The sequence below is a fragment of the Jaculus jaculus genome, chromosome 15 (genome assembly GCF_020740685.1).
Source record: "Jaculus jaculus isolate mJacJac1 chromosome 15, mJacJac1.mat.Y.cur, whole genome shotgun sequence".
NCBI classification, from domain to species: Eukaryota; Metazoa; Chordata; class Mammalia; order Rodentia; family Dipodidae; genus Jaculus; species Jaculus jaculus.
Window position 1 is genome coordinate 75,165,418 of NC_059116.1, and position 13,589 is coordinate 75,179,006.

Genomic DNA, 13,589 nt, shown 5'->3' on the forward strand with positions numbered 1-13,589 from the left:
GACTGGATCAAAATATATTATGTATATGTTATAATTATCAATAATTTTAAAGCTTAGAATAGAACAAGTTTAAGCATGTATCTATGTCAAATTCTGACTTGGATGAATTTGAAATGGAAACTGGCAAGCTAGGGAGTTACCTTTCTCCTGGCCTGTGATTTTCACGCTAGATAGGGCACATTACACAGTCTGGGGCCCTCCTTTTAGCTGAGGCTTAAGTTCAGGCTCATCTTTTCCTGTTTTGCAAGCTCAGGCTCTCCTCTCCTGCTCTAGGCTCATTGGTTGCCTGGGGGTTGTAGTGTGGGTGAGGCTGAGCTGTATCTTGCTGGTGGCAGGAACGACCAGAAGGTGTTCCTTTCTCTTTGAATTCTTGCTTGGCTTTGCGCCTTGGTGCATAATCACAAACTGCACTGAGATGAGAAAGTATCTCTGGTGCAGTTACCGCCCCCCCCCCCACCACCGTGCTGACATTGTTTCTCCTCTGCTTCGAGGTGGACGCCCGCAACATCGATGGCAGCACCCCTCTCTGTGATGCCTGTGCCTCAGGCAGCATTGAGTGTGTGAAGCTTTTGCTGTCCTATGGGGCAAAAGTCAACCCCCCTCTGTACACAGCGTCCCCTCTGCATGAGGCCTGCATGAGCGGTGAGTCTACTTATTAGGGACCATTGAAATGATCCTGTTGCAGATCACTCAGAGCCCAAAGGATACTGACGTGGAATGGATTCATTTACCTTTTTCTTTTTCTTTTTTTTTTTTTTTTTTTTCTGAGAGAGGGTCTCACTCTGGCTTAGGCTGACCTGGAATTAACTATGTAGTCTCAGGGTGGTCTTGAACTCACGGCGATCCTCCTAACTGCCTCCCGAGTGCTGGGATTAAAGGCGTGCATCACCATGCCCGGCTTGAATGGATTCATTTAAAAGGTGTTTGGGGCATGCCTTTAATCCCAGCACTCCGGAGGCAGAGGTAGAAGGATTGTTGTGAGTTTGAGGCCACCCTGAGACTCATAGTGAATTCCAGGGCAGCCTGGGCTAGAGTGAGACCTTACCTTGAAAAACAAAACAAAACAGGAGAATGGAATTTCAAAGGGGAAAGTGTGTGTGGGGGGGGGGGGGGAGGGAGGGAATTACCATGGGATATTTTTTTATAATCATGGAAAATGTTAATAAAAATTAAAAAAATTAAAAAAAAGAAAAACAAAACAAAACAAAAAAAGAGTTTTGGGGAAGGAACAGTAGTGTTACAGGGTGGCTCTGTTCTTTTCTTGTCTTGAAGGAAAGAGTCCATCAAGAGACTGATAGTTTAAGCAGAACTTTATTTAGCAAAGCAAACGCTCCAAGGAAAGATTGGTGTGAGCTGCCCTACGGTCTCTGCTGTGCACATGTTAAGGACGTTTTTATGAATATTTATGAGGTAGATGGCATATGGGGTAAAGTGGCACTTCTCTCTAAATCATGGTGGATCTGATCTTCCTTTTGTGAGTATTTCTTCTAATGATCCTGTAGAAAATTCCACAGAAAGGCAGGGACTGGGGGCTATCACCACAATATAAATGTTGTTGTAATGATGTCAGGTCTGTTGAGGATATATATTGTTCATTAGAGCTCATGTGTGGGAAAGTGCTCTGGTGCCTTAGTCTCTGATATAGCATTAACAATTTAAGTACAACTTCAAGGATGTCTAACCATCAGGAGACACAGTTCCCCAAATGCACCTGCAGCTTTCCTTGGTTACCTTATAGCTAACTCCTTTCCTACTTGGCATCAGTAGGATTTGCTCTGAGGGAGAAGTGCAAAAACAGTGAAAAAATGACTCAGGGTAAGCTGGGAGTGATGACACCAACTGGAAAAAATTAGCCAGGAGCAGGGGCCTCTGGGAAGGAGGAGAGGAGACTCTGTAGTGGTCGACAGTCAGATGAGCCTGGCCAGCAGACAGTTGTGGGGGTGGGGCTCAGCTTCGGGGAGAGGGGTGGAAATTGGGTTGCTACCAACCACAAGGAGGCAGTTAAGCACTGAGGGCAGGTGAGTCTGAGGCAGAATATCCGGGAAAGGAGAGCAAGGGACCCAGATCCTTTACACAAACTTCGCAGAAGACAGGACAAGCAAGGAAAGAGATGCTGGAGAGTGAGCTGCATAGTGAGAAAGCCTGAGAAAGGCTCACTCACCCAGAAGACTAGAACAGGGTGCCAGGCTCCCCAGGCAGTGGTGAAGGCCGGCCTTGAAGGGGGAAGTTGATCAAGAGTCTTCTCTACCGTTCCCAGGTGGAGGTCCACATCTGACCTCAGCAGGAGGGTGGCTGTGACCCTTCCTTCCCACTGCCAGGTGGTTGTGAATCCCCCCACTCCTGAGGAGAAGGAGAGAAAGACATGACTCTCTGGTGGCTTCTCAGGGGCACGTAGGTCTGTAGCTCTTTATGCTGGTGACTGCTCTGCTCCTTGCGCCGCCGTCCTAGCTACTGCTGCTTGTCACGCTCGTCTTCCCGGCTCCATGTTCACGAATGCTTCCGTCCTCTCCATGTTCCGCAAGGGAGTTCCGAGTGTGTCAGACTTCTCATCGAGGTGGGAGCTAATCTGGAGGCCCATGATTGCCATTTTGGGACCCCTCTACACGTTGCCTGTGCTCGTGAGCATCTGGACTGTGTCAAAGTGTTGCTCAATGCAGGTACGTGGCTGTTCAGTTAAACTGTGTTTGCTGTGTCGATGACTTGCCTGAGCTATTTCCTGAGCAGAGAGCTGGGCGGGGCAGAGGCCCACGGAGCAGGTTTGAAGTGAGTTCTGCCACGTATCAGGAGACCTTTTGCCTCTGCTTCTGTACTTACAATAAAACCTATTTATTTTTCAGTTTGTTACTATATTATTAGCTTGGCTGACACAACACAAGCGGGGTGATCTGACAGTGGCTCTCGTCAGGAGGAAGAGTCTCAACCAGTAGTGCCCTGTCCACGAGGCTGGTGCTCAGTAGTACCAGTTTGGCACTGAAGGCCTGGGGCATTCCAACTAGTAGCAAGGGCAACTAGGCAGAAAAGGCTCTTTTTAGCCAGGTGTGGTGGCGCACGCCTTTAATCCCAGCACTCGGAGGCAGAGGTAGGAGGATTGCTGTGAGTTCGAGGCCACCCTGAGACTACATAATGAATTCCAGGTCAGCCTGGGTTAGAGTGAAACCCTACCTTAAAAAAAAAGTCTCGGGCTGGAGAGATGGTTTAGCGGTTAAGCGCTTGCCTGTGAAGCCTAAGGACCCCGGTTCGAGGCTCGGTTCCCCAGGTCCCATGTTAGCCAGATGCACAAGGGGGCGCACGCGTCTGGAGTTCATTTGCAGAGGCTGGAAGCCCTGGCGCGCCCATTCTCTCTCTCTCCCTCTATCTGTCTTTCTCTCTGTGTCTGTCACTCTCAAATAAATAAATAAAAAAAATTAAAAAAAAATTAAAAAAAAAAGTCTCTTTTTCCTGGAATCTCTTTATATATAGACTGCCACTGGAAGAATTGTCTTCTCTGGGGGAAAGGTGTTACCCTTCAATTTATTCTCACTGAAAATGTCCTCACAGACTTGCCCAAAATGTATGCCTATTATTATTATTATTTTTATAAAACCCATTTTTCAGGGATATAGGAGTATGTGTGTGTGTGTGTGCACATGCATGCATGTGCATGTGAAGGCAAAAGTATAACCATGGGTGTCATTCCTTAGGCACCATTTTAAAAAATATTTTATTTATTTATTAGAGACAGAGAGAGAGAGAATGAATATGGATGCACCATGGCCTCCAGCCACTGCAAATGAACTCCAGATGCATGTGCCCACCTTGTGCATCTGGCTAACGTGGGTCCTGGAGAATTGAACCTGGGCACTTTGGCTTTGCAGGCAAACACCTTAACTGCTAAGCCATCCCTCCAGCCCCCTTAGATACCTTTTTTTTTTTAAAAAAAATTTTATTTATTTATTTGGGGGAGAGAGAGACAGAAGGAGGCAGAATGTATATGTAAAGAGAGAGGGAGGGAAGGGGAGTGGAGAGTGGGCACACTGGGGCCTCTAGCTGCTGTAAACGAACTCCAGCTGCATGTGCCACCTTGAGCTGGCTTATGTAGGTCCTGGGGAATTGAACCTGGGTCCTTTGGCTTTACAGGCAAGAGCCTCAACTGCTAAGCCATCTCTGCAGCCCAGGCACCTTTATTTTGACACAGGGTCTCGTTTGCCTGACACTCACCAAGTAGCCTAGACTGGCTAGCTAGTAAGCCCTGGGGGTCTTCCTGCCTCCGTGTCCCCAGTGTTGGTACACCACCATGCCTGGCCTTTTTAAAACATGTGGATTTTGGTTAAGCGCTGGCCTGTGAAGCCTAAGGACCCCTGTTCGAGGCTTGATTCCCCAGGACCCACGTTAGCCAGATGCACAAGGGGGCACACGCATCTGGAGTTCCTTCGCAGTGGCAAGAGGCCCTGGCACACCCATTTTCTCTTTCTATCTGCCTCTTTCTCTCTTTGTCTGTCACTCTCAAATAAATAAGTAAAAATAAAACAAAATAAAATGTGGATTTTGGGGATTGAACTCAGGCCCTATTGCTTGCAAGACAAGCACTTCACCAACTGAGCTATCTCCCCAGCCCCCTCCCAAGACGCACCCAGGAGGATTCTTAATAATGTTTCCACAGTACCTAGTGTATAGTTGGCAGTCAACAAATGTGGATGCCTGATTCTGGAGGAGCCGGGCAGCCATTCACGACAGCTGCCTGGTGAGGTTGCTGACTGTCAGCGAGCTGGGGTGCCATGGAAGTGGAGCTGGCAGTATACAGGAGAATGGAGTGTGTGGAGTCCATTTATTTTCAGGTGTTTGAGTAAAGGCTCCGTGTAGATGAAGTCTTCCCGGGTTCAGGACAGGTGGAGTCTTTCTGAATATTTTGGCCCTCGCATCTATGTGTGGGCTGAGGAAGGTCAGGACACCAGTAGCAGCTGGGTCAGTGGTCGGAGCGCTTCTTGGCTCAGCTCACAGAGTGCAAAGGCAGCACGGGGAGCGTGTTGGACCCTGTGGTTCACGCCCTTCGCTTTCGCACTTGTTTTCCTCAGTGTTCATTAGCTCTCTACTATGACGATGGCCAAGTGACCATAGCAGATTCAAGCTTAAAATCCAACATTTCACTTGCTGGGGCCTCTTGCAGTTTTTCCAGAAGAGTCCTTTCCTGACATCCGTGGTGCATCCCAGTGCACTCCCCTAGTGTTCCTTTGCCCAAACTGGATCCCATGTCCAAACCTAAACTGATCCCTGTGGTCCCAACTTTGCCGAATTCTGATTGCTCATATGTGCGTAGGTGCATGTGTGGGGGGAGGGAGGCTGTTACTTGCACCAGTTGCTGAGGTGAGACCGAGGGGGCTTGCATCCATCAGAGCTGCTCTTACCTCGCTTCCACACTGCCATGTGCAGTGGCTAGTGTGGCCAGCTTGATGGCAGGTAGAATCACAGTGGAAACAAGTGTCTAGCCTTGCTTGTGAGGGGGTTCTAGCCTTTAGGTGAGCTGAGGTGGGAGGTCCCGTGGTGACTGCGTGGCTTCGCTCCTTGGGCTGGGGGTCCTAGACTGCGTGAAAAGGAGAAAGTGAGCTGTCTGTCTGTGTCCTCGTTCCTAATGTACATAGGTATGTGTTTTATCTCTGTGTTTTGGTAAGATATACATCATCACGTGAGGCTTGTGTTTTTTTCTTTCTTTTTCAAGGTAGGTTCTCCCTCTAGCCCATGCTGATCTGGAATTCACTGTATAGTCTCAGGGTGGCCTTGAATTTAACCTGATCCTTCTACCTCTGCCTCCTGAGTGCTGGGATTAAAGGCATGTGCCACCATGCCTGGATTTAAGACATGTATTTTTTTTTTTCAAGTATTTTGTGTTTATTAGACTATAAAAAATAGATTAAAATTATACCTTTAGGTATTGTTCTTTTTACTGTATGTCACACATCATAGCATATTCCAGGAGGCTAGAGCACAACCTCAAAGTTTCAGTACTCTCCTTTCCACCTTCTTCTGAGACCAACCCTCTCTCTCTCTTTTAATTTTTTTTTAATTTTTCAAGGTAGGGTCTCACTCTAGCCCAGGCTGACCTGGAATTCACTATGGAGTCTCAGGGTGGCCTCGAACTCATGGTGATCCTCCTACCTCTGACTCCCGAGCTGGGATTAAAGGCGTGCACCACCACACCTGGCTTCTCTCGTATTTTTAATGGACACAGATGATGTTGGGATGTATGTATGTGTGTACGTATGTATGTATATTTCACTGTTTCTATTTTTATCCATCACTAACTTTAAAAAAGTATTTATTTATTTGAGAGAGAAAGAGGCAGAGAGAGAATAGACATGCCAAGGCCTCCAGCTACTGCAAATGAACTCCAGATGCATGTGCCACCTTGTGTATCTGGCTTATGCAGGTACTGGGGAATTGAACCTGAGTACTTTGGCTTTGCAGGCAAGTGCCTTAATTGCTAAGCCATCTTCCTCCTATTCCTCCTGCCTCTTCCTCCATTGTTAAAATAGAGGAAGTTGCTTTCCTTCCATGCTGGTAAGTGTATTACCAGAATTACTTGGTCTCAAGATTTTGTTGACTTTAGAATTTAGTTTTAGTTTTTATTACAAGTTGTGTATTCAGTATTAAAATGTAAAATTAAACTGTTAAATTATTTACTCCTTTGAACATGTATTGGAAGAAAAACCATTGTAAGGTGTAGGTGTGACCAAGACCACACACACTACTCTGAGGCAAAGTTGAAAGCTTTTATTTGGGAAAAACAAGCTACCAGGGCTGACTCTCAAGAGAGGAGCACAGCCAGCTCCTTGGGCTTTATAGGGCTTTTTCAGTTGGGGGAAGGTGAGGAAGGAAAAGGAAAGAGATCATTATATTAAAATAGCTAGGGTATGACACCAGATCAGTGACCATGTGACTTAGGAGATGAGGGGGCAGAAAGCCAAGACCTGGCAAGGAGGGGATAATGACTGGGAGGTTTCTTGAGGAATGTGGTTAATCCACTTTCCTATGCCTCTGTCACTATTCTGCTGACCTTGGTGACTCCTCTGTCTTGGGAGCCCATCCTGACCTAACTAACATGATGTAAGATAGTGATTGGATCATCAGGAAACTAGTTTTTAAATTTATTTTCTTTGCCAGTGTAGTGTGTATAGTGGTGTGTGTGTGCATTGCGTGTATGGGCAGATGTGATCTAAGGTACATGGAGGCCAGAGGAGAATGTTGAGTATCCTTTCTCTGCCATTCATCTCCTTGAGATGCAGTCTCTGAAGGGGCAGCTCTAGCGATTCTTTTTTGTTTTGTGTGTGATTTTTTTTTGTTGTTGTTGTTGTTTTTTTGAGGTAGGGTCTCACTCTGGTCCAGGCTGGCCTGGAATTAACTATGTAGTCTCAGGGTGGCCTCAAACTCTCAGCAATCCTCCGAGTGCTGGGATTAAAGACATGCACCACCACGCCCGGCTTTTTTTGGTTTTTCGATGTAGGGTCTCACTGTAGTTCAGGCTGACCTGGAATTTACTATGCTGTCTCAGGGTGGCCTCGAACTCACTGCAATCCTACTACCTCTGCCTCCCAAGTGCTGGGATTAAAGGTGTGCACCATCACGCTCGGCTTGATTTATTTATTTTTTTTAATTAGGCAGAAACTTTGTATGGGCACATGTATTAATGCCATCATTCCCCTCTTCCCTGCCCCCATTCCGCAGAGGGTCCTCCTTAGTAGGATTGCTGGTGTTCAGCATGGGCTTGTGGGTTCTGAGATGTGAGAGCAGCAGTCAGTCATTGTGGAGGCGATGCCTCTGGACATTCCCTCCCACCCTATGGCTCTTACAGTCTTTCCACCGCTCTTCCACATTACATAAATAAATGGCATGTGGCACACGTCTATGAGCCCAGCATTCAGGAGGTGGACACAGGAGAATCAGAAGTTTGAGGTCATGCTGCAGATTATATTTGAGGCCACTCGTGGATACATGAGACTTTGTCTTAGAAAAAATGCTGTATTTAGGTACTAATTTTATGCATCTTTCTGAATGTCCCCCAAAAGATGAGGAGGGCAGAGCTGAATTCACAGTTAACCTTTGGATTACCTTATTTTCCTCTTTTGTTTCTCCTTTTCTAGTAAAAAAAAAAAAGGGAATATTTATTCCATCATACAACAGATTTTTAAAAATATTGTCTTTATTTATTTGCAAGGAGGGAGGGAGGGGGAGAGAGAGAGAATGAATGAATGAGAATGGGCATTCTAGGGCCTCTAACTACTGCAGACAAATAAGATGCATGTACCACTTTGTGCATCTGGCTTTACATGGGTACTGGGGAATTGAATTTGGGTCCTTAGGCTCTGTAGGCAAATGTCTTAACTGCTAAGCCATCTTTCTAGCCCTAAAAATACTTATATTCATTTATTTGCAAGCAGAAAGAGATAGAGACAGAACGGTTGCATCAGGGACTCTAGCCACTGTGAAGGAACACCAGATGCAGTGCCACTGTGCATCTGGCTTTACCTGGGTCCTAGGATCATTAGCTTTGCAGGGAAGTGCCGTAACCGTTCAGCCGTCTCTGCAGCTCCCCAGCAGACTGTTTGAACCTAGTGTGCCTGTGGCTGAGTGGCTGTGTCCGCTTGGTACGCCTGTCCATGGACAGGTTTTCGTGCTTGGGTGACTCAGGCTGGGCTTCCAGAAATTGAAGGGCCTCTGGGGACAGACAGCATAGGAGCTCAGAACTTGCATAGCAGAGCTTGTCTTGATTCTGTTTTCAGGGTGGGGGTTGCTTTTGCATGCTGTCAAAGAGAGACGTACAGGCTAGGTTTTCTCTTGGTTCCCTTTGGCACACATGTTCTCTTTCTGGCTCTCCAGGGGCCAATGTGAATGCTGCGAAACTCCATGAGACAGCTCTTCATCATGCGGCCAAGGTGAAGAATGTCGACCTTATTGAGATGCTCATAGAGTTTGGAGGCAACATCTATGCCCGGGACAACCGAGGGAAGAAGCCCTCAGACTACACGTGGAGCAGCAGTGCCCCAGCCAAGTGCTTTGAGTACTATGAAAGTGAGCCACAGGGAAGGAACATGGCAGAAGAGGGGCGGAAAGAGTGTAAGGGCCGAGGATGGGGGGGGCGCTGTGCAGTGCTGCCTTCCCTTGTGACACGTGCTGCTCTCATGATCTCGCGGAGGCTGTGGCTGTGGCTTTCTGAAAAAGCTTGAGCCTGTCAACATTCTGTCATGGGTCACCGAGCGGCTCCTGTGGCCCTGCTGCTCTCTGCACCACTTCTGGCAGTTACTCGTTGCTGGGGTGGGGCTCCTGTTCTTCAGTGGTATGGCCCCTGGTGAGCTGCCTATGCTCCAGTGACCCCTGGCCCATGCTCATGCTAGCGACCCTGATTTCACTTCGTGGGCCACATACACACAAAAGAACATAGGGAAGGAGCTGGGAAGAAGGGGTTTAACGAGCGTGAGTGAGGGGTACAAGAGGGCAATGGGGTGAATGTGATCAAAATCCATATGTACATGCATGAAATTGTCAAAACTAATCTTTTTTTATACACAATGGCAAAATTTATTGTAGTAAATATAGTAGCAAATTCATAAGCTACATTGGTTTCCTTGGCTGCCATATGCCAAGTAGTCCCAATTTCCCCAGGGTACCTGGCCATTGGCAAATACAGATTCTTCTATTCTGATCTTCATTACCAAATGCTAATGCTGGGATCACATTGATAACTATGTCTATAGAGCTTTATGCATGCGTATACACAGGTTATAGTACGGCTGCAAAGGGCTAGAGACGATGCGGAGCTCAAAGAGGCCGAGAGCTGAGGCTGGCGTGAGGAGGGTCGCTACGGTAGTTAGATGTTCACGGACTGCTAGAGGGGAGCTGCTAGGAGCTGCGGGGTCACGAGTGAGGCCAGCGCCAGGGTGGAGTGCGGACCTTGGAGAGAAGGTACAGGGAACAGGCAGGGTGCGCGGGTGCAGGACCAGGACTGGACGGACGGACAGCCAGGAGCTCCTGCCCTCACTAGTCTCCGCAGACACGCACGCCGGTGGTCAGATGACAGACAGGCGGTGCCTTTGTCACTGCAGGAGTACGTGTCCTCTTATTGGAACCAAGTGAGAATGTGGGATCCTGTGTCAGCGGGGTATGTTCACTAAGTCCTGGCCTTTCTGATATAGCTTTTAAAAAATATTGTATTTATTTATTTATTTATTTAATTGGTTCTATTTATTTGAAAGAGAGAGAGAGGCAGGTAAAGAGAAAGAGAGAGAGAGAGACACACACACACACACACACACACAGAGAATGGGTACGCCAAGACCTTCAGCCTTTGCAAACAAACTCCAGACTCCACCTTATGCATCTGGCTTTCATGAGTCCTGGGAAATCGAACCTGGGTCCTTTGGCTTTGCAGGCAGGCACCTTAACCCCTAAGCCATCTTTCCAGCCCCCAATATAGCTTCAATATGTCTGCGTATTCATACACTCCTAGTTGACTTTTTTTTAAATTTAATTTTATTTTTTTCTTTTCACAATTTTTATTAACATTTTCCATGATTATAAAAAATATCCCATGGTAATTCCCCCCCCGGTCAAAACTAATCTTTAAATATTTCTGTATTTGGAAAGTGAAAACAAGAGAAAGTGAACCAGCCTCTATTGTGCAGATGCCCCACTGTCCCAGGCCACCAGGCACCCCATCATTCAACTTGAACCCCAGTTTGCTAGTTCTCCTTAAGCTCCTGTCCTGTGCCACCAGCATGCGCATTGGAAGGCTTCTGCCTGGGTGGCTGCTTCTGACTGGTGCACCAGGTCTTCTGTCTCCTGGTGGCCTGTGGCGTGGTTGAGGGAGGGGTGCAGAGCAGCAGGAGGGACCCCCTGCCAAGGTAAATCTTACCTCGTGCCCATTTGGTGGCTGTTGAACCTCCTAGCCACTGAGCAGTTCTTTCTGATGTCTCTGTGCCAAAACTAACACCTTCCAGAAAAGCCACCAGCAAATTGAAATCCCCATGGACATCACCTGAATTTCATTTCCTGGTCTTTCTTTCGTGACCTTCGATAGGAGGCAGGCCTGTGAAAGTAGAGGCTTTTCCAGTTGCACCTCAGTGTTCATTAGGTTGTCGGATGTAGGCTTTTGGTTGGAAATAACTCATACACTTCTTTGATCTCCTTTTCCAGAGACACCTCTGTCCTTGTCACAGCTCTGCAGGGTGAGTTTGAGGAAGGCGGCTGGTGTTCGAGGGCTGGAGAAAATCGCCAAGTTAAACATACCTCCCCGCCTCATCGACTACCTTTCCTATAACTGAGCTGCAGGCAGGGCCAGGCTGCCTGGTGACTTAGCTGGCTGTCACTTGCTGCACCCAGCCTTGGGCCCCAAGGCTTCTGCTGTTTGTCTGAAGCGCCATCATCAGCTGTAGAGAGAACAGTGGAGCCTTTTCTTGGAGGAGCTCTCTGAGGCCTCAAGAGTGTCTTGGGTCACATTTGTGAACATGACCCTTGCTGATCCTCTGAAACTCATGCTTCACTCTGGGGTAGACTGAGCTCTCCAGTTTTCTCTTGTCACCAACACTCTCAAAGGCACTCAAGACAGATGGTTCAGGTTGCACAGGGGAGGCCAGGCAAGGCTGGGGTCTTAGGACACAACTGTCAATGTTCCTATGTCTTGGTGGCATGTCACAGAAGTATCAGGTCCCAGGTAGCCTGGAATGATCATTCTGCTGACCTGCCACCTGGACTTTCTTTGAAGGGCAGCAGCTGGCACTTTCCCAGGTCTACCTGCACCCAAGTCTATCCAACTCAGGGGCTTTAGATGGGTCAGACTGGGGAAGGGTCAAGCAGTGTTTCTTAGGATGTTTGTCTGAAATATTAGGGCTCAACTCTTTTAAAAAGTTAATGTAGGTTGAAGAACCTATAGAGGAGCTGTATGTATGTGTGGGTGGTGGATGGGTGGATAGACAGATAGACAGACAGACTGCAAGACTTCAACAAGGATTTGTATATTAGCCTTATAAACAATAGGTAATGTGAAGGCCTTGTGGTTTATACTCTCATATGTAGTCATTTCCAGTGTAAAGGGCTGATAGATTGTTTAGGGGTAGTTTTTCCATCTGTTTCTATATTTGCCAAAAGAATTTTTTGCCCACTTTTTTTTTTTTTTTTTTTGGCTAGCCTCTTGAAGCTATGTCACTAGTAGAAAAGATTGGTGATATCCTAGCTTCCCTAACGTGCATGGGTTCACTCATCTTTGCAGATGCTTCTGGAATATCTGTATTGCACAACACATAAATCCACAGCTTTGAACTGCATCAGAAGGTGACTTATTGAGGCAGAAAGAAGTTGTTCCTTTCCTATAAATACTAGAAATAAGTCTTTCTTTATTATGGGCCACTAGTTGAAATATTAAGTCCTGTACTTAGACTACATTTTCCTAACCTTCTGTGTAACAGTAATCATGATGATAAGCCCCCCATGCAGCACAGAGTTGCACGTGCATGCAGAGGGTTTGCACTGAGCACTCACACTGAGGAGAGCCATCCTACTCCGTTAGTCTTAGCTATGAATCTGAACAGGTCCGTGTTTCTGCATGTCATGTAACGGCCGTAACTTTGTAAGGAGCAATGAGTTCTGCCTCTTCCTTCTTTGTAACAGAAACTTACCTCTAACGATGAAGTCTGATAGCCTCATCCGATATACCTCTCAATGTCCAGTCGGGTCCCTACACCACAATTGCTCAATAAAGTGGCTGAATGAAGCTCATCCTGGTGTTCATGTGGCCTTTTGATCGCCGGGGCGGACATGCTGTCTAGACTTGAGCTCACGTGAGTGAAGAAGGACAAGGCAGCTCACATTTGGGTCCTCTGCCCATAAGCAGAGATGTGATGATGGACGGGCTTCTGTGGGCCTGGGTTGTTTCAGCTGCAGAACTGGGGTGACCTGGGTCACTGAAAGGATCTTGACTGACACCTTCACCACTTAAGTAGGAAATAAGGCCCCCAGTAGTTTTATAGGTTTTTGTGAGGCCAAAGTTTGGTCATTAAAGGATGCTTTGAAAAGCATAAAAGACATGAAATTCATGTGGTTATGACTGTGTTGTCTGATTGTGAAGTTCTCAGCTGGTGGCACTAATAGGGAAGGTGGTGGAACTGGTAGGAGCTGCACTCTTACTGGAGCAGGTGGGTCACTGGGGGTGGCCTGGGGGCTTTATAGCGCAGCCTCATTTCCAGCTCACTGCTTCCTGCCGGCGGGAATGTGATCGACCCTTGCTCCTGCTCCCCTGCCTTCCCTACCGCCATGGCTGGAGCCCCTTGACTGTAAGCTGGAATAAACCTCTGTCCTTAAAAGTTGCTTCTTGCCAGGTTACAGCAATAAGGAAGGAAGCTAATACAGACCCTCTCTGGTGGTGCACATGTCTGTAGAGCTTACATCTGCATAAGCTGTTCTCTGACTTCCAGGTACTACCCTATCTTTCAAGGGCACTGTGATTAGAAAGTCTTCTAGTTTATAGCTCAGAAATCAATGTGCAGTTGAAAGATTATATGTTTATACAACATAGAACTACCTTATATAATGTTAACTAGTTTATTATGTGTAAATGTATATATATCAAA

At 47.0% G+C, this 13,589-nt stretch overlaps 1 protein-coding gene across 3 annotated transcripts in view; it reads left to right on the plus strand.

Moving 5' to 3' along the window:
• Positions 1-12,738, plus strand: part of Asb13 (ankyrin repeat and SOCS box containing 13) — a 28,628-nt gene extending 15,890 nt beyond the window's left edge. The window contains exons 3-6 of one of the 3 annotated variants that reach the window (XM_045134916.1): positions 492-642; positions 2,523-2,657; positions 8,848-9,039; positions 11,161-12,738. In XM_045134916.1, coding sequence (XP_044990851.1) covers positions 492-642; positions 2,523-2,657; positions 8,848-9,039; positions 11,161-11,288 — 606 coding nt within the window. In that variant the 3' untranslated portion in view covers positions 11,289-12,738. Of the gene's footprint in view, positions 1-491; positions 643-2,522; positions 2,658-8,847; positions 10,272-11,160 lie in introns of those variants that run through there. The other 2 variants (XM_045134917.1, XM_045134915.1) reach the window with 2 other exon arrangements.
• Positions 12,739-13,589: the final 851 nt, after the last annotated feature.